The sequence below is a fragment of the Dromiciops gliroides genome, chromosome 5, assembly GCF_019393635.1.
Source record: "Dromiciops gliroides isolate mDroGli1 chromosome 5, mDroGli1.pri, whole genome shotgun sequence".
In the NCBI taxonomy this organism is placed as follows: domain Eukaryota; kingdom Metazoa; phylum Chordata; class Mammalia; order Microbiotheria; family Microbiotheriidae; genus Dromiciops; species Dromiciops gliroides.
In genome coordinates, this window is record NC_057865.1 from 206,864,879 (window position 1) to 206,885,376 (window position 20,498).

General features: G+C 35.6%; 1 protein-coding gene across 1 annotated transcript in view; it reads left to right on the top strand.

The window, feature by feature from the left end:
* TWF1 (twinfilin actin binding protein 1) overlaps positions 1 to 13,404 on the top strand; it is a 33,735-nt gene extending 20,331 nt beyond the window's left edge. The window contains exons 5-9 of the mRNA XM_043968326.1: positions 6,094 to 6,198; positions 8,283 to 8,408; positions 8,727 to 8,877; positions 9,019 to 9,140; positions 12,609 to 13,404. Of these exons, the coding sequence (XP_043824261.1) occupies positions 6,094 to 6,198; positions 8,283 to 8,408; positions 8,727 to 8,877; positions 9,019 to 9,140; positions 12,609 to 12,779 (675 nt within the window). The 3' untranslated portion in view covers positions 12,780 to 13,404. The remainder of the gene's footprint in view (positions 1 to 6,093; positions 6,199 to 8,282; positions 8,409 to 8,726; positions 8,878 to 9,018; positions 9,141 to 12,608) is intronic.
* Positions 13,405 to 20,498: the final 7,094 nt, after the last annotated feature.

A 20,498-nucleotide genomic window follows, 5' to 3' on the forward strand; every position in this document is an offset into this window, starting at 1 on the left:
TCTCTCCCCATCCCCCACCCCTTTTTTCCAGCTTCCTTTTGTGTGTTGTCTTCCCTCCATTAGACTATAAGCTTCTTGAGGGCAAGGACTGTCTTTTCCTGTTTGTTTCCCCAGGGTTTAGCACAGTGGTTGACACAAAGTATGTGCTTAATTAAATTTTGAATTGAATTAAGTTGAAATGTCCCAGTGAAGCATCTTAAATTAAACATTCAAAACTGAACTTAGGGGGCAGCTGGGTGGCGCAGTGGATAGAGCACTGGCCCTGGAGTCAGGAGAACCTGAGTTCAAATCCGGCCTCATACACTTGACACTTAATAGCTATGTGACCCTGGGCAAGTCACTTGACCCCAATTGCCTCACCAAAAAAAAACAAACAAAAAACTGAACTCATATCTCCTCCCAAACCTTCCTGCCTTCCAATTTTCCCTACTACTGTTGAAGGTACTACATCCTCCCAGTCCTATAGGCTTGCAAGGTAGGTGTGTCATCTTTGACATCTCACTATTTTTACTCCTCATATCCAGTCCTTTGCCAAGGCCTGTTGATTCCACATCTCTAACATCTCTCATATATCCCATTTTCTTCTCTGATATTGCTACTACCCTGGTGCAGTTTCTTCATGTCTTTAACTATTGCAATAATCTGTTGGTTGGTCTGCCTGCCATGAGTTTCTTCCCAGTCTAGTCCACTCTTAGAACCCTAAGGGATTTTTCTAAAGTGCAGATCTTACCATGTCGTTTCCCCCCAACCCACCTCAGCAAACTCCAGTGGCTCCCTATTCCCTTTGGTATCAAATATAAAATCCTGTTTTATGAAGGGCATTCAGAACCCTTCATAACCTGCCCTTTTCCTACTTTTTCAGGCTTTTTACACCTTACATGGTTCTCTAACTCTTTGATCCAGTGACACTGGTATCCTTGTTATTCCTCAAACTAGAGAGTTCATCTCTTGAATCAGCATTTTCACTGGGAGTCCTCCCCCTCTTCACTTCTACCTCCTGGCTTCTATGACTACCTTCAAGTCCCAGCTAAAATCTCAGAGTTCCAAAGGAAGCCTTTCCTAATCTCTCTTAATTCTGGTGCTTTCCCTCTGTTAATTACTTCCCACTTATATATCTTTGTTTGTATGTGGTTATTTTCATGCTGTCTCACCCATTAATTGTGAGCTTCTTAAGGACTAGTTTTTACCCTTCTGTGTATCCCCAACCAGTAGCTGACATGTTTTAAGTGCTTAATAAATATTTATTGATCCATTGACTAGTTATTAATTTGCAATTATTTTGTGAACCATTTTGACTATCAAATACATTTCTTGTAAATAACATGTTGGGTTCAGCTAATTGTGTTTTATAATGGGTTCTTCCCATTCATGTTCACTCCTGACTATTCTTTATTTGTGGCCAATCTAGCCTCTTACTCCTTTGCTTTATAAGAAGGGAGTGATTAGAAAAGAACTCTGACCACTACTAATAATCTATCAATGAAGGGCTCTGTTCCTACTTTTCTACCCCTCCTCCAGTTTTCACCCTGATCTCTGTTTCTATACTTTCTTTTTAATCATCCTTTAGTGATCCACCCTTGAATATCTGCTGTTAGTTTCTGTTCCCAGTGTATTCCTTTTCTTTCCCTTTCATTTACTCTCTTAAAACCAAACAAACAAAACAAAGCCACGCCTATGACTTCTAGGACCTAACAGTTATAATGTTGGTATACTGGATTGAGCACCAGGCCTGAGGTCAGGAATACTTGAGCACAAATCTGGCCTTAGACACTAATTAGCTATGTGATCCTGGGCAAGTCACTTAACCTCTTTCTGCCTCAGTTTGTTTTATTTAACCCTATCATGCTTGAAGATATTAGTATTCTGTTTTTCATTCTTTTGACTTTGTTTTGTTGTTTCTCGATGAGATTACACTTGCCCGATTTTAATTTTTAAGAAATTATTTTCTGGGGCAGCTAGGTAGCACAGTGGATAGAGCACTGGCCCTGGAGTCAGGAGTACCTGAGTTCAAATCCAGCCTCAGACACTTAACACACACTTACTAGCTGTGTGACCCTGGGCAAGTCACTTAACCCCAATTGCCTCACTAAAAAATAAAAAAGAAAATATTTTCTTCAATGAGATTTGTACTTCTTTTGCCAAGTTATTCTTTTTATATAATTTTCTTTATTTGCCTAATTTCTTTACCTAATTTTTCCTCCATCCTTATTTGGTTTTTGAAATAACTTTTAATTAACATTTTATGTTTATAATATAATATACTAAAATATTTAATATTTATGTAAAATTTTAAATACACTTAATATACTACATTAAAATGTTTATTATTTATGTAAAGTATTAGATGTTTTAATCAATAATTTTTTATTGTTTTCTGTTTGTGTCTTGATCTTCCCTGTACTGTGGTAGCTTTTTGTGGTCAGGTATTGTTCTTTTTTTGTTGTTCTTTGCTCATTTTTTTTTACCCTGTTTCTTGATTTGCAACTTTATGTTAATGTTGGGCTCTGTTCCTAGTATGGGAGCTGGGGATAGCATTGTGTCAACTTCAGGCTTTTTGCACATTCTTATTTTCAGAGCTAGTTCTTAGAAGTTTTTGGTTGTTTCCAAGGTGGTATAATCTGTGCATATGTGTGTGATCACTGTTTTCCTGGTCTACATTCTGGTCCTTACCCAGGAAGAGCCTCTGTTCCCTACTGCTCCATAGGGCCACTTCTTATGGATCGGAAATGAAACTACTCCTCAAGACCCCTGCTCCCTTGGGGCTGAAAACCCTACTGCTGCTCTGAGGCCCTGATCCCTTGGAACTAAAACTGATATCATTCCTCAGGGTCCCTGATTCCCTCTGATCAAAAGCAGTACTGCCCTTCAGAGCTTCTGCTCCATCTTAATCAAAAGTGTGACCCTCTACCATTGAACTATGACCCACGAAAAGTTTGGCAGTGGAATTGCCAAACATTATCCAGTCCTGTGTCTAGTACTAGCACAGGGGTCCCCTGTAATCTCTTTCTGACCAGTTGCCACATCCCCTTACCATCTCTAGTTTGAGAGGTCCCAAAGCTGCTGCTGCTTCTGTCACCACCACCTATTCTCTCATCATTGGTGTTTAATCCACAAGGGTTTTAGGCCAGCCTCCATTTCCCTTCTGACTTCTTAAGTTGTCTTGGGCTGGAAGAATTCTGACTTTTTTTCTTGGTTCTGCCACTCAAGAATTCGATTTGAGGTGTTATTTTAAAGTTTTTTGAAGAGGAATGTTGAGAGGACTCAATCAAGTGCTTCTTCTACTCTGCCATTTTCAAAGACATTAGTATTCTGGAGAAACATTTATTTCTTTTCCTGTTAGAATATAAATAGCTAATCATAATTTAACCCCTTCCAATTGCTGGCATGAATTTTACCTTTTGGAGTTTCTCAGCCTTGAAAGCCCCTTATTCTGCCCTTCTTTCCCCTTTCCCCACTCTCCCAGATTAAATTCAATTTTGTAGGGCATGTTATTCTGTTTATAATCTTTGATCTTTCAGCTCTTGGAATACCATCACTTTATTTTTTGGTTTCATAGTATTTGTTGCTAAATCTTGTATGATCTTGACAACGATGTTGGTGTTTGAACCTTTTCTGGCTTCTTCTAGTAATTTTCCTTCAGCTCTGGGTTTTGTCTATGACATTCCTGAGCATTTTCATTTTGGTATTTCTGTCAGGAAGTGATTGGTAGATGTTTTCTTATTTTGCCTTGTAGTTCTTTTATTATTTATAGCAATATGGTGTCTGGGATCAGGAAATCCAAAGATTCTTAAATTTTGTCTCAACCTATTTTTTGGTTCAATTTTTAAAAAGTAGTAAATACCTTATAATTGCTTCTGTTTTTTTTCAGTCAAGTGATTTTAACTTTGTTTTAATATTTCTTGCTACTTCAAAGGGTCCTTGAATCTTGTTTGCTTCATTCTATTTTTCAGGGAGTATAAGATTTTGTTCTGAGCTATTCTCTCACTCCTGGACTTGTTTGTTCTTTTATAACCCTAATGGAAGTAGTATTTCTGAAATAACAACTTTACATTTGCATATTTTATCCACATTCTTCTTTCCTTTTGTGAATTTTTAAATTTTGTTTTGTGTTAGTGCTTTTTTCTGAAGTTAGATATGAGTTCAAGTTAGAATAGTTTCTTAAGTATTTTGTAGTGAGAATCATTTTGTTTCTCAAGCCTTTACCATGTTCAGTCATGACTCCAGTGACCAGATTATCCTATTTCTGGCTTTATGTTCCTATTGCTGTGGGAGCTGGTTGTTCCCAGGTAGCCATGTATCCTGTCTCCAGCAGATGATGCTATGTGACAGTGGTTTCCTACCATTCCCATCCACCCCAGATGAAACTGAATATAAGGCTCTTGTCATAGATCTATTATAGATATACTGTATCCCTTTCCACCTCCCACGTGAACATTCTTTAATAGCACCCCTTTGTTTACCAATCTCATATTGTCCCTCCATTGCTTTTATCCTTCCCTTCCTCAGGAAGACTGCCTCCAATACCTCTTGTTGAAGTTCCACCATTTTATTTTGATTAGGCTCAACTTTTTAGGATAGGTTGTTCTGGTTTGTAGTTTGATCTTTTCTTTTTTTTTTCTTTTTGTTTGCTTAAAATTTTTTGCTTATTTTTTCTTACATGAATTTGACTATTGGTCTTTGCTTATTCTTGGACTTTTTATTATTTTCAGCCCTTTTCTTTTATTCTCAGTAGCTTGTTTGTTTCTGGCTTCCCTCTTCAAGACATTTCCCTTCTATTATTGCCATAATCCATGAAATTGGGCATCCTTAGCCTCATTGGTTGGAGGAATGTGGTGGCCTAGATAGATCCCTGTTTGTAGCAAACCCTATGACTGACCTTAGCTGGGTTTCTAATACTTTATCCCTTGGGCTTAGAATCTTCCTTCCTTTTGCTGTCTCTGTGCTACCATCTTTGACACCCTTTGCTCCTCTCTTCTCTCTGTCCTTTTACACCTCTCTCCTCTCCCACCTTATGCTACCTTTCCTTCCTGTGTCTGGGCAGAATCAGTGTCTATTGGTTGATAGGTGGGACTCAGAACCTCTGATACCCTGACCCTCAAACACAAGGCTTGAAGGTTGTTTGAGCTTGCTGTGCTTGGCAGGCTGGATATGAGTAAGAGCTCTTAAGTATTTAAGTATCTTAAGTATCCCCAAAATAATTTCATGAGACTTTTACTTTGTGTAGTGTTTCTATTTTATCTTATGGATTTTGTTTTAATTACTATTCATCTGGTGTATTTTCTTTTGATATTGTTGGGTTATAGTAGTATATGGAAAACAACTATTCTTCCATCTTCCTGATTACATAATACCCTCTAACCTATTCTCAGTCCCTTCTAGTACATCACAGTGCTTAGATTAATCTTCATTATGTATAGCTTTCATTGTCACTCAGATTCTGCTCTTAACCCCACATTGATTTCTTTTTTCCTCTCGTATCAAGGTCAAGCCCCTTTGCACAACATTTTAATGCAATTATTTGTTATTTTGTATTGCAGTTGGTTATTTATAAATGTGCCCTATGCCCATATTGTATATAATTTCCCATGAGGTCAAGGATGTTTCTTACCTAAACTTTTTATCTTCATCCAAGCACAGAGTCTAAAAATAGCAGGTGATTTACATGTTTGTTTATTTTTAAATTAAATTGGCTATAACAGCCCAAATTAACAGGCAAATGAAATTATCAAAATGTAAAATGTTAAAATGGGCTCATTTTGCTAGGAAGGCTGGCAACACTTGCATATGGGGTGACAGAAAGGGGGCACAAAATGATATAATTATTAATAGAATAAAGTCATCCTTGAAATTATTCTCATAGATAAACTTGTGTCATAGAATTCTAGATCCAGAACTAGACAGACATTCAGAGTCACCCAATAAAGGCTCCTCATTTTACCGTTGTCTTTTAAATTTACAATAAAACTCAATTGAATATTTGTGTTTTCTAGGATAACTTTGAGGTAGGTTTTCTTTATGACTCATATAAAATATCTTAGAATAAATTTTATTTCTTAAGTACTATTGGTACCAGTTACTGATTTCTGTTTTCAGGAAGATGTTTCACTGAGTGGATATAGAAAATATTTGGTATCTCAGTCCTCCCCAGCCCCACTGACTGCTGCTGAGGAAGAATTACGGCAAATTAAAATTAATGAGGTATGATAGCCATTTTGAAGGTTTTGATGTTTAGAAATTTCATTTTCTTGTCAATGGAAGTTGATAGATTTGATATCACTAACAAGAAAAAGGGAGCAGCTTGTTGTCTAATACTATGATTTGGGTTTCATAATTATATTTGTCGTTCATTGGGCATTACTCGAGAAGTAAGTTGAAGATAATCATGAAATCTTGATTTAACATGTGATGTTCATGAACTACTTTTGTAATTTGGTTTTTGTTTGTTTGTTTTTGGTGAGGCAATTTTGGGGTTAAGTGACTTGCCCAGGGTCACACAGCTAGTAATCGTTAAATGTCTAAGGCCGGATTTGAACTCAAGTCCTCCTGAATACAGGGCCGGTGCTCTATACACTGTGCCACCTAGCTGCCCCCTTGTAATTTGTTTTTAACATTTTTCTTTGAGAGCCAAAAAATGGTCAGAATTTACTTATCCATATGCTGTGTATATGTATTCTTGTTTCTTCTTTTAGAATATAAGCTCCTGGGGCAGCTAGGTGGCGCAGTGGATAGAGCACCCGAGCACTGGCCCTGGAGTCAGGAGTACCTGAGTTCAAATTCAGCCTCAGACACTTAACACTTACTAGCTATGTGACCCTGGGCAAGTCACTTAACCCCAATTGCCTCACTTAAAAAAAAAAAAAGAATCTAAGCTCCTTATGAATAAGGATTATTTTATTCAATGTATTTGTTATCTCTGGCAGAGTATCTGGCACCTAATAGGTACTTACTATTTTTTTTTTTAGTGAGGCAATTGGGGTTAAGTGACTTGCCCAGGGTCACACAGCTAGTAAGTGTTAAGTGTCTGAGGCCAGATTTGAACTCAGGTACTCCTGACTCCAAGGCTGGTGCTCTATCCACTGCGCCACCTAGCTGCCCCCTTACTATTTCTTTTAAAGCATTTCAGTGAATAGTAATGGTTATCTAATGGAAATAAAGTACAATTTATATAGACTGTGAATGCTATTTTAGGAAACTGCTAGTAGATAATGATTTTTGAAAATCAACTTTTGTACAAGTTGCATTACCAATCCTGATTAATAGGCTAATGGATCTCTTCTGAGATTATTATATAAAAGATCCATTAGTTAAATTGCCATTCTCATTATTTAGCCTATTGATAGAATAATCACTAGAGAATCAACTTAGAAAGGTAGTTGATTCAGAGTATTTATCCTTAGGATCAGTTATTTGTGTTTTTATTAAACTCTTTTCTTTGTACAATGTTTCTCTTGTTATGCTGACTTGTTCAAGTGTGATAGTGTTTTATTTTTTGCAATCAGAACCCAACATGTACCAAAATATACATTTGTATGTTCTATAATATATTCATATCATTTAGAATCTAAATTTCTTAAATTAAAATTTTCATTGTTTTATCTGTTTTTCATGCAAATGAGAATCTTCTTGTGTATAGTTTTGATTCACTTATCAAAATATAAAATGTTAAAATGGGTTCCTTTAGCATTAGCAAAACACTTCTTAAATTTTCTGCAATTTTTTTCTTAAAATACCTGAACTACTCACTTCTTTTTATTAGAAACGAAAACACTAAGTTTGGAACTTCTGCACTGGTGATAACTGTTCAGCTGTTATGGGTATTTGTATACTGTGTTGTATTTCCTTAAGTGCATGGTGTTTGTACTACATTTTGTGTCTGCCAGGACAAAGTGAAGCTTTATATTTAGTGTTGTATATATTATACTGTTAAAACTCTTTTTAAATTTAAGTTGTTAGTCCTTGTATTCCAAAGAAGTGATCAAACAGTAATGTATCAAAGTGCTTAAGTAGTTTGATTTTTAAGTTCTAGTTATGTTGAGATCTGGCTCAAAAAACCAAATCCTTTTCCCTCTCTTATTTTTCATAAAGATGTTTTTACTTTGCATGATGACAAAGTTTATAACAAAAATATAAAGGTGAATTTAATTCAATAGGCTCATTGGATTAATTTTCAAGGCTCATGTGTTACAGAGAAAAAGATGAGTTAGGTTTCTTTAACATCTATACAATTTGAACACGATACTAGAAATTTCATTTGTAATCCAGATCATTATATCTCCTTTCAGGTCCAAACTGATGTTGGTGTGGACACTAAGCATCAAACACTACAGGGAGTAGCATTCCCCATTGCTGGAGAAGCTCTTCAAGCTTTGGAAAAATTGAATAATAGACAGCTCAACTATGTACAATTGGTGAGAGAAATTGTACCAATTATTTCTAATATTAAAAAAGAAACGAAAGTTTATTTTTAAGCTATTACCCTTTCAGTAATAAATAACAATGACTGACAATTATATGGTGCTTCACATATATTAATTCTCTTAAGCCTCATGATAACAATGTGAGGTAGTACTACAAATGCTATATTCCCATTTTATAGTCTCTACTATAGTGTACTTAGTGCCCCTTAGAAGCTTGTTTAAATTTTATTTGTAAAGTGTATAAATAAGGTTTTGGACTGAAGCTTTGTTTATGTGTTTTAACAAGTATATGCTGTCTCTTATTGACAGGAAATAGATATAAAAAATGAAGTTATAATTTTGGCTAACACAACAAATACAGAGCTAAGAGATTTGCCAAAAAGGATTCCAAAGGATTCAGCACGTTATCATTTCTTTCTGTATAAACATTCCCATGAAGGAGACTATTTGGAGTCTATAGGTATATTTGCTATATCTCTTCTCTTGGAATTTACCTTAGAATTTATTTGCTTAGTCATGTTTCAGTAAGGTCTCCTTTACCTTGATTGTTTTGATTTTGATAGTATACTGTTAATTTTCATATAATTATTTTATCTTACAGTTTTTATTTACTCAATGCCTGGGTACACATGCAGTATAAGAGAACGGATGCTTTATTCTAGCTGCAAGAGTCCTCTGCTAGAAATTGTAGCAAGAAAACTACAGATGGATGTAATTAGAAAGGTAGACATGCTTATTTTTTCAAGAGATTTCATATTCTGCACTGCCTTCTATTTTCTTCTAATTTCAGCTTATAATAATTTGTAAAATTCTTCATGATTTGCTTAACATGAAAAATGGCCTGTTTTTTATAGTTCCTCATAAACCCCCAAGGATCTCTACTGTCAGTACTACGTTACCTGAAAAAAAAAAATGATACACAGTAACACAGAAGAAAATCAGGGGCCCACCTAGGATGTCTGGCATATTGTAGGCACTTAAAAAAAAAAAGATAGGGGCAGCTAGGTGTTGCAGTGGATAGAGCACTGGCCCTGGATTCAGGAGGACCTGAGTTCAGATTTGACCTCAGACATTTAACACTTACTAGCTGTGTGACTTTGGGCAAATCACTTAACCCCAATTGCCTCACCCCAAAAAAACAAACAAACAAACAAACAAAAAAGATAGTTGACTTGCTCTATTAGTATTAACAAGGAACTCAAGACTCCCAAAATGATTTTTGGAATGGCAGAATTTAGCAGAAATTTTAAGTGAAGTTACTTTAACACTCCTAACTCTGGCAAGGTATAAAAGGAAGCAGTTTCTTAAATACCCCACTGCCTACAAACATGCTCGTCTCCATCTTTAATAAAAAATCTTAACCCCACCATCCTTTCATTCTATCTTTCTGTCTAGCCTATCTTTTTTCTAGAGCTAAGCTCTTTGAAGAGAACTAGCTTCTGGCATTGCTTCTACTGTCTCTCCTCTTTTGATCTTATCACTCAACTGAAACTACTCCTTTCAAAGTTTTTTCTTAATCCCTAAATCTATTGCAATTTTCTCAGCCCTCATCTTTCTCTAAATCTCTACCACGTTTGACATGGTTGATAACCCTCTCTTCCTGGATAATTCCTAGACACTCCCCTCAGGCTTTTATGACCCTGCTCTGTGTGACGGCCTGCTCCTCAGACTCCTCAATGGATCACACCATCATCCATAATTCCACCTCCTATTAAATGTACCAGGAGGGTGCACCCTCAGCTTTCTTATTCTTTTGGTAAGAATTCTGTTGGTCCCTTGGTGACCTCATCTGCTCACAAAAGTAAGGTTACTGCTATCCACATGATTCCCAGATAGAGAGACACAGCCCTGGTCCTTCTCCTGTACTCCTGTGCTGACTTACCAACTGGATGTCCCACAGGCATTTCAAACTCATCATGTCCACAACAAAACTCATTATCTTTCTCCAAAACATCATCTACATTCTAAACTTCACTATTTCTCCTATGAATACCACCAAACTTCCAGTAGCTAAGGTTCACAACTTCAGTCATCTTCAACTCTTCCTTGCCCAACATATTAATTTACTTAAGTCTTGCTTTTGTGAAAGCAAAAAAAAAAAAGCTTTTGCTTTCACAACATCTCCTATCTTTCCCCTTCTCTCTACTCAGAGTCAGCACACTAGTTCATGCCTAAATACCTCTCATCTGGACTCTTAATACCCTCCTACTTGTTTTCCTGGTTTGAGTCTTTTCCTTCTACAGCAGTGTTGTCAAACCAAATAGAAATGGATCCTGTGGACCACATATTGACCTAGAAAACTACCAATTAACATTCTCTGTTGTTTTGTTAAGCTTTGCCTAATTAGATTCCTTTAACATCTCTGCTATACACAACTGTCAAAGTGCTATTCCTAAAGCACAGCTCTGACTGGTCACTATCAGTACCTGTGCAGGTCTATATTACAATACTCCCCTTTCCTACAGTCCAGCCTAGCTGGCTTTGTTCCTGTTTTTCAGACATGATACTTCATCCCCCATCTCTGTGCCTTGTTACAGTTTGTCCTCTCATGCCTAGAATGAACTTCCTCTTAAAAACCCTTCAGAGTACACTTTAAGTGCTAATATCCTATGTTAAGCCAAGTGCATTATCCTCCTGAATACTTGGCTCCTTTCTGTTTTCTTTCCACTTCTTCCAGTTCTTATCCTATCTGTATCCTTTGTCTCCTTTGCTAGTTCTCCATCCACGTCATGCTCACTTAACTGTATGTGCCTGTCAGGATGCTGTCTTGGTTCCTCTTCTCCCTTTCTTTCCTGGTGATTTCATTAGCTCCCATTGGTTTAGTTATTATCTCTGTGTAGATGAGTCTCTGATCTTTATATCCAATATATATCAGTTGTTCCCCTGAGTTCTAATCCTACATTACCAACTTCCTTTTTGACATTTCAAACTGGATCATCACATAGACATCCAAAACTCAAATTGTCTAAAACAGAACTCCTCTTTCCCCTCACACCCTTTGTCTTTACAAACTTTCCTTTTTGAGGTATTACCATATTCCCAATCACTCAGGCTCTCAATTTCAGTGTCATCCTTGACTCTTTATTTGTAATCATTCCACATAAGTGATACATTGTCAGATTATTTTTACCTTCACAGTATCTTCCATATATATCTCCCTTACACACACAGCAGCCACAATGGTGTGGACCCTTATCACTTCATGCCTTCTTAGCCTTATGGTTCTCCCTGCCTCAGGTCTCTTCCAAACTCTTAATTCTTCCTTCACCCAGTTGCCAAGGTGATTTTTCTAAAGTGTAGGTCTGACCTTGTCACCCTCAATAAATTTCAGTGGCTTCCTGTTACCTCTAGCATCAAATATAAGATCCTATGTTTAGCATTTAAAATTATTCATAACTTGGCCCATTCCTACCTTTCCAGTCTATTTACACTTTACTCTCTTCCGTGTACTCTGTGATCCAGCTACACTAGCCTACTTATTTGTTCCTGGACCTTGACCATCTCCTGTCTCTGTACCGTAGCACTAGCTGTCCTTTATTTCTGGGATGCTTTCCCTCCTCATTTCTGCCTCCTTTCTTACCTGGCTTCCTTCAAGATAGATCTTAAATCCTACCTTCTTCAGAAAGCTTTTAACAGTCCCTCCAACTGCTAGTGCCTCTCTCTTCTGAGATTACCTCTCATTTACTCTTTATATTTTGAATATGCCTAATTATTTACATGTTGTCTCCCCTATTAGAATGTCAGATACTTGAGGGAGGTACTGTTTTTGCTTTGCCTTATATCTCCAGCACTTAGCACATTGCCTGGCATATAGTAAACACTTGATAAATGCTTATTGACTGCCTGACTTTAAAAATCCTAGTTTTCCAACCTATAAATAAAATTTTTTATAGTTTTAAAAGTATAAGAGTCAGATAACTTCTTGATTACCCAAGATATAGGAAGAACAAAGTATGAAACCATTTTCCAAATGGAATGCTTATTTATACACACTCAGCTACTATTAACTGTTTTGCTCTGTTTTGGAATGTACATAATTTTGTTGTCCTATTTTTGTATTGCAAAAATTCATTTCAAGAAACTGGCCTGGTAGGTATGCTGGTATAGTTGTGCCAGTTCAAGTTTAAATATCTTAGGTTTAAATGTTTGATTCTAATTTTTCAGTATTACTAACCCTCTTTTACTTTATAGATTGAAATAGATAATGGAGATGAATTAACTGCAGACTTCCTTTATGAAGAAGTACATCCAAAGCAACATGCACATAAACAAAGTTTTGCTAAACCAAAAGGTCCTGCAGGAAAAAGAGGAATTAGAAGACTAATTAGGGGTCCAGCTGAAACTGAAGCCACTACTGAATGAAATCTATTACATGCACTGGTAATACTAAGTATTACAAGACCAACTTCTTGTTTTTAGTACCAGAGAACATTAAGCATTACATATGAATATGGAATGTTCAGAAAAAAATTTGTTTAAAAAACAATAACACCACCACCTACCTGTTAATTTTCAACAAGACAAACTCTAAAACAATTATTTCTGTTTTCAACTTTAAGTTAAAAAACACTTATGGGGCAACTAGGTGGCACAGTGGATAAGCACTGGCCCTGGATTCAGGAGGACCTGAGTTCAAATCCGGCCTCAGACACTTGACACTTACTATCTGTGTGACCCTGGGCAAGTTACTTAACCCCAATTGCCTCACTTAAAATTAAAAAAAAAAATTATGATAGTTTTTCAGTTTTAGAACATTGAGTTATAAATCAACACTTCATTAGCATCACCTACTTTAGTCCTTGAATTTCCTATAAAGCTTAAAATTGCATACAATTAGGCTATTAGGTTAAAAAAAAAAGTCATTCTACTCCTACTGTCCTCCAAACATTCCAAGACATGCTATAATTTTTTTTTTCCCTAATTGAACATCTATTTGGTTCATCTTTAAACCTTTTTAAAAATCGGGGGGGCGGGGGGGGCGGCTAGGTGGCGCAGTGGATAAAGCACTGGCTCTGGATTCAGGAGTACCTGAGTTCAAATCCGGCCTCAGACACTTGACACTTACTAGCTGTGTGACCCTGGGCAAGTCACTTAACCCCCATTGCCCCGCAAGAAAAAAAAAAATCAGTGGGAGAAGACAGGAAATATGTCTATTACTTAATGAATTTGTTAAGTAAAAAGTTATTTTCCCTTCTGAAAAGATTGGTTTGTGCCTGATAGATGGAAGGGGAGCAATATTAGCTCTTACAGAAATCTAGGATACATTCATGATCTTTTGAAATTTCTAACAGTTTGTGATTTATACTTGACTTTATTTTGTTAATATTATTTTTGCACCAGATTGACCAACCTAGAAAACTATAAGTGACCTGATAAATTTCAGCAATGAATGGTTTCTTCTTACATTTTTGAAATGTTAAGTTTAAATCTTTTTGGCATATTAAATTTTTTTTTTCCCTCAAAGCTGATCAAATTATTCTGTGTTACAGGAGGGAGCCAAATGATTAAAATCCATATTGAGTTTAAAGTTAATGTTATTAAATAAAAGGAGACACAAATCATAAGACCAACTGAAATTTTTAAAAAACAATTTTTAATATCGATTGTTTCTCTGTCTAAAAAATATAAATTTTATAAAGTTTGTTTTGAATATATTTGTTTGGCTTTATCTTTCTTCAGATTGACAATTATTAGCTAATGATTTTGCAGTTTCAATATCTGTAGAAATTTTGGGCCTAATTTGGAAGTTTTGACATTTTGTTGCATTTGATCTGTAAAAAAAATTAGATGCAAACTATCATTTTCAGTTGGTTTCACCTGTTTTCTAAATGAACTGAAGTAAGCCAAGATTTATAACCTACAGGCATACACATTTCATGGTATACAATGCAAAGTACACTATTTCTAGAATTCTAAATTTTATTGCAGTGAACTCTTTTTGCACATGTTTATTTTAGCAGTGAGACCTAATAGAGACATTTTGGGACAATTATAGACTGACAAGTTGAGTTCTTAAAAACAAAAAGGGTAGTCTGTATAGAGTTTTGTTTGTTTACAAGTAGTAATTCAATTTGAAATATTTAAACATGCTAAGTAATTTATATTCACACTATACTTTATGCACACAGCAAAGATGAATTTTAAATTTGTTTCACAAATAAAAATCTGTGGCTATTAATTAATAAGACCTATACCGAGTTGATCAATAAACTCCACTTACCCTACAGAAAAGTAAATGGATATTCTTGAATATGGTATAAATTTATCTTAAGAAAATGTTTTCTAGTTGTAATTGTTGAAAATTTTTAAATGCATATATTCTAGAATGTTAACAATATGACTTATAGTCTGTTCAAGGTAGCATTTTATGAAAAATACAAATTTTTAAAAATCTAATAAATTTATACAGCAGCATAGAATTATATTAAATACTTTTTATATCTCAATAAAAAAACATTTCCTCTCTGTTTTCTATATATATATTGAGACCATTTTCTGTGGTACAATTTTTTAAAAAATCTTTCCCTATTTTTCCACTTGGTTCATTGTACATCAGGTTTTTGGACTTGTTGCAAGTCTGTGTACATTATTAGGTTTTGATTTTTACAAAATTGCTTCAAATCTTCATTTGGGTCACATTTTACTTTTGTAATTAAAAAAAACTGAAGTGAAAAGAGAAAATAAGAGAATATGTTAGCAAGCCATTTGGGGGGAAAAGTTTAACTGGTAAGTTATGCCTATAAAATTATGAGTTTTGGCAGATTAAATTTGAAACTATCACTTAGTAATACATTCTGGTTTGAATATGCTGGGCTCTTAATTATCCAAAGATAGATGACACAGACCATTTCCTATTTTCCTTTCTTAATGTAGATCCCCTCATGGTTATTCTGGTGCCATGATTTTCTTTTCCTTTGACCATCTCACTTACCTGCTCATTTTTGCTTCTGCTGCCAGGAGCTATACATTTCAGGTATGAATTTTTAAAACTTTTACACTCATACCATTACACTAAGATATCAGGACCCTTAATTGAACCAATTAAATAGCAAAATGATTAAAGTATTTTATTAAGTAAAATAACAAAGTTAACCCAGTGGAAGAACCCAGATGATTATTTAAAAGTGCCTAATATAGAAATAATAATTAAATGGGAATATCAGTGGCTCCTCGTCTGTTATGGAAAAGATTCATGTTGTTAGATGAATGTATACACATATGAAGCATATTTAATATAATTTATTCATAAGCAAAACCGGTAGACTTATCTTCTCCCTCCCCAGTTCCACAAAATGATTTTTTTTTAATACTTTCCTTTTTAGGTTATATGAAAAGATGGTCCATTTAAGTGCATCCAATAAAAAACAGTTCTTAACCAAGTCATTTTAAAAACATCTTTTCTGGTTGACCTGTACAACAAGTTTTTATGCCTATAATATGACTGCCAGATAATGTAGCTTCAATCGTAAATATGTAGAATAAAGTTTGTAGTTACGTCTTCAATACTCTAGTATAAAGTTCTTTTATAGTATCTTTTTGTGTACTTTTAAAGGACTGTTTGACTTCTTTTGATAAAATTTGAATTAGGTCATATCTGAATTGTCCTAATCAAGCAATATTTGACAGTTTTCCATTGCATTGTAAAGAAAAATTACAGGTCCTGAGTAAAGCTACTTATTTCTAAGTTTGTACATTTATAAGGTATCTGCTTTGACAAAGTAGCACTTAATAAATACTTATTGACTGAACTATTAAAAGAAAAATGACAAGGAAGGGAACCGCTTCAGACTCTAATACAACTTGGAATCAAATTATAATTTAATAAGCTAATAATTTAGTTGTCAGGGTCCATGTAAGACCTACTAATTAAACCTTCTTGAAGAGAGTACAAAGACCTGTTTTTATACTGAAATTTGCCTTATAACAAATATTACTAGTTTGGCTGGTTATGTTAGGAAACCATAGTTCATGTAACTAGGGCAATATAGTCTTTGTTAAAAAAGTACTGGGGCAGGGGGCAGCTAGGTGGCGCAGTGGATAAAACACTGGCCTTGGATTCAGGAGGACCTAAGTTCAAATCCAGACTCAGACACTTGACACTTACTAGCTGTGTGACCCTGAGCAAGTCACTTAACCCTCATTGCCCAGCCAAAAAAAGTACCGGGGCAGCTAGATGGCGTAGTGGATAGAGCACTGGCCCTGAATTCAGGAGGACCTGCCTTCAAATCTGGCCTCAGATACTTAACACTTACTAGCTGTGTGACCCTGGCAAGTCACCTCACCCCAATTGCCTCACCAAAAATAAAAAGTACCACTTGTCAAATGTAGAGAAACACTCAAAGGACTATCTACCTAAAACTAAGAGCCCCTAAAGTTATACGCAATGGGAATAAACAAGAGACCTTGTCAATAAGGTCAGATGTCCATTATCAGCACTATTATTACAAGACAAGAAAAAGAAATGGAAGAAATAAGCATATGCAAAGAGGAAAAAGTACCCCTTGCAGATGACAGTATGACTTAGAACGCCAGAAAATTAAGTAAAAATTGAGACAACTTGAGCAGAGTTGCAGGATAAAAAATAAATCCACGTAAATCATCAATATTTCTGTGTATTACCAACAAAAATAATTAGGAGGAAAAAAGAAATTGCCATTTAAAATAACTACAGAATGTGTAGAATACTTGAATTTGCCTACCAAGAAACACAGGAACTATATAAATGTTGACTACAAAACACTTTACAGAAATAAAGGCACACCTAAATAATTGGGGAAATGTTAATTGTTCATGAATAGGTTAAGCCAAGAATGACAATACTACCTAAATTAATTCAAGGTATACCACCTATCAAACTATCAAAGGATTACTTTATAGAACTAAAAAAAAAGCCAGTTTCTTTGAAAACAAATAATTAAAAAGTGGGAAGGAAGGGGCCCTGGAAGTGTCAGATCTCAGACCATATTAAAGCTGCACTCATCAAAATAATTTGATGCTGGTTAAATAACAGTTAGCAGGCACTGTGCTAAGCTCTGGGGATATAAAAGTAAAAGTCTCTGATCAAGATCTATCAGTCTGATTGGGAGATGCATATAACCAGTTCTCTAACCTCTACACAAGTGGATTTTACAGAATGCAGATTTGCCCCTACCTACCTACTTCACTAAATGTACTAAAATGCAGGCATATTAAATACTGTAATGTAATGATAAACAGAATTATGAAATAAAAGATAAAAGTTAATGATGCACAGTACAGTAAAATAAAGTTAACATAGGTGTGCAGTATGTTGTCCCTTTGCCACCCACTGTTATAATTAGCCTTTATCACTGGTGGTTGACCGCACAGCTTTTTTTATGAAGCTCTGTTTTTCCATATATATCTGATGATAGCAACTAGTGTTTGAACTTTTAAAAATCTTGAGATATTTGGATCCATCTTTTCAATGCAAAAAAAAAAAATTCACTCAAATGATGAAATACTTCTACCAACTGTTTCATTGTGAACCTTTTTGGTTTGACCTTGGGTTCTAAAGGTTCCCTTTTTTCTGCAATTTTTGTAGCTTTGTTCAATCAGATCTTCATTCAACAGTTCTTCTCCAAGACACTCATTCAACTCCACCAAATCATTCTCATCCATGTCTAGGTCCAATTCTTGTGCTAATTTTACAATCTTGTTACTCACTTATTTGAATGTTTCATCTTTGTCACATTTTTTCCTCAACTCTCTTTTTACATGTTTCTGTTATATCTTCCCATATCTTGGCAATATTCCAGATTTCATGGTAAGTATTATAGGACTTCAAGAAATCTCTCAATGCCAAGTCCTTATCTGTATCCAGAGCTGCAATTGCTTGGACAAATGTAATGCATAAATAATAATAATATCCTTTGAAATTTGCAAATTCTGATCCATAGTTTGTAATAATGAGATAGTGTTAGGGGGAAGGTAGATCATTTTTACATTTTCATTAAAATATAGATGGCGATGACCTGGGGCATTATCCAAAAATAAATAGAATATTGAAAGTCATTATGACAGAACTTTTAACTTCAGGAATGATGCTGTGTATAAACCATTTTTCAGTAGAAGGGTTATCTATGCCTTAGGGTTAGTGAAATAATGCATAGGTAGTGTTGCCTTGCTGATTCCTTTCAATGCTCTGGGATTATCTGAGTGATGTACCAGAACAGGTTTTAATTTTCAAGTCCTACTTGCCCACATTGTATATGGTCTTATCATAAGGAATTTTCATAATTTTTTTTTGGAATGCAGGGTTCTTTATATAATGTAAAATTGCATAATTTACATAAAGCAAGAATTATCCGTATGTACAAAGGATGAATTGGGTGGAGGGAGCAGTGTATACAATGTAAGAAGCCTGGAAATGTAGGAGGAGCTATTTCAGGAAGGACTTTGAACACTAAATACTTTTGAATTTGATTCTAGAAGTGATGGAAAGCCACTGGAATTTACTGAATAGGAGAGTGACATGGTCAGGAGTGTACTTTAAGATCAATTTGATAGCTGAGTAGAGATGGATTGGTGGGAACAGATGTAGCAGGTAGACCAACCAGTAAGTAGGCAGTTGCGATATTCCAGGTTCGAGGGGATAAAGGCCTGCACTAGAGGGGTGCAGAGAGTGTCAGAGGAGAAAAAGTAGATGTTTGTTAGGGAGTTGAACAGATTAAATACATAACAGGAAAGCAGTATGATAGAAGTTAGGGTTTTGTGTCACTTGCAGATGTCTCTGCTCATTTCTTGTTGTGACTTCATTTTTGTGGTTGTTGTAGCTCTTAAAAAGCACACTTCAATGACTGTTAGAGATACTGAAGGGGCTATTAGTGTTGGGAAGTTAAGTAGGTAAATAAGCCCACAACAAAACAGTATTACAGGCCAAAGTGCAGTTGATAAAACAATGCCAATAACTAACAGTTACTTCAAAACCGCCCTAAAAACAAACCTTCAAAGAGACCTGGCAGCTAGAAGTTGATTTCTCTACAGTGGAGCATAAACTTCTTAAAATTAGAAGAATATCAAAAAGAACCTTGAAAATTATATCTGTTGACCATTGCTATAAATAAAAATTATTATTAGCAAGACAATAAAAAGAATGGAGTATTAAAAATTGACAACCCCCCAAAAAGTATTTTTTACTCATCAAACTCAATTTTTTTATTCAAGGTTATATCACAACCATTTTCCGAAGAAAAGGTGAGTCTGTAACATCTGGCATTTTTGTCAGACTTTTAAAACATCTCCCTTCAAAAATGTTTGGGGATTTTTTACTCCCAGTGATGATTTTCAAATCTACCTATCCTGCCCTAACTTCTCTGCTGACTTCTAGTCATGAATCTCCAGCTGCCTTCCACACATCTCAAACTGCATGCCCAATAGATATCTTAAATTCAACATGTCCAAAACCACGCTCATCTTTCTCCCTAAACCTTCCCTCCTCCCCATCTTCTCTATTACTATAGAAGTTAGCATATCCTCCCAGCCCCTCAGGCTCACAACCTCGGAATCATCCTTGACATCTTTCACCCTTCCATATCGTCTTTTGCTAAGACCTATAGATTTCACCTTTGTAACATTTTTTGAATATGTCTCCTTTCCTCACTGCCAAGCACATTGGTGCAAGCCCTCATCTTTTCACACTTGGAGCAGTAATGCTGGTCTGCCTGCCACAGTTTTCTGAACACTCCAATCAATCCTCTATTCAGCCACCAGTAATTTTTCTAATGCATAGTTCTCTGACCATGTCACCCTCCTACTCAAACTCCAGTGGCGCCCTGTTGTTTCCAGGATCAAATACAAAAATCTTTGGCATTCAAAGCTCTTCATAACCTAGCCCCTTTCTACCCCTCCAGTCTTCCTATACCTTATCAATCCAGTGACACTGGTCTTGCTGTTCCACAAAGAAGACACTTCATTTCTTAGTTATAGGCATTTCTCTGGCTGGCCCTTATACCAGGAAATGTTCTCCCTCCTCATCTTTATCTACTAGCTTTCTTCAGGTCCCAACTAAAATCTACAGAAAACCTCTCTATTCTAGTACCTTCCCTTGTCTCCTGTTTATCT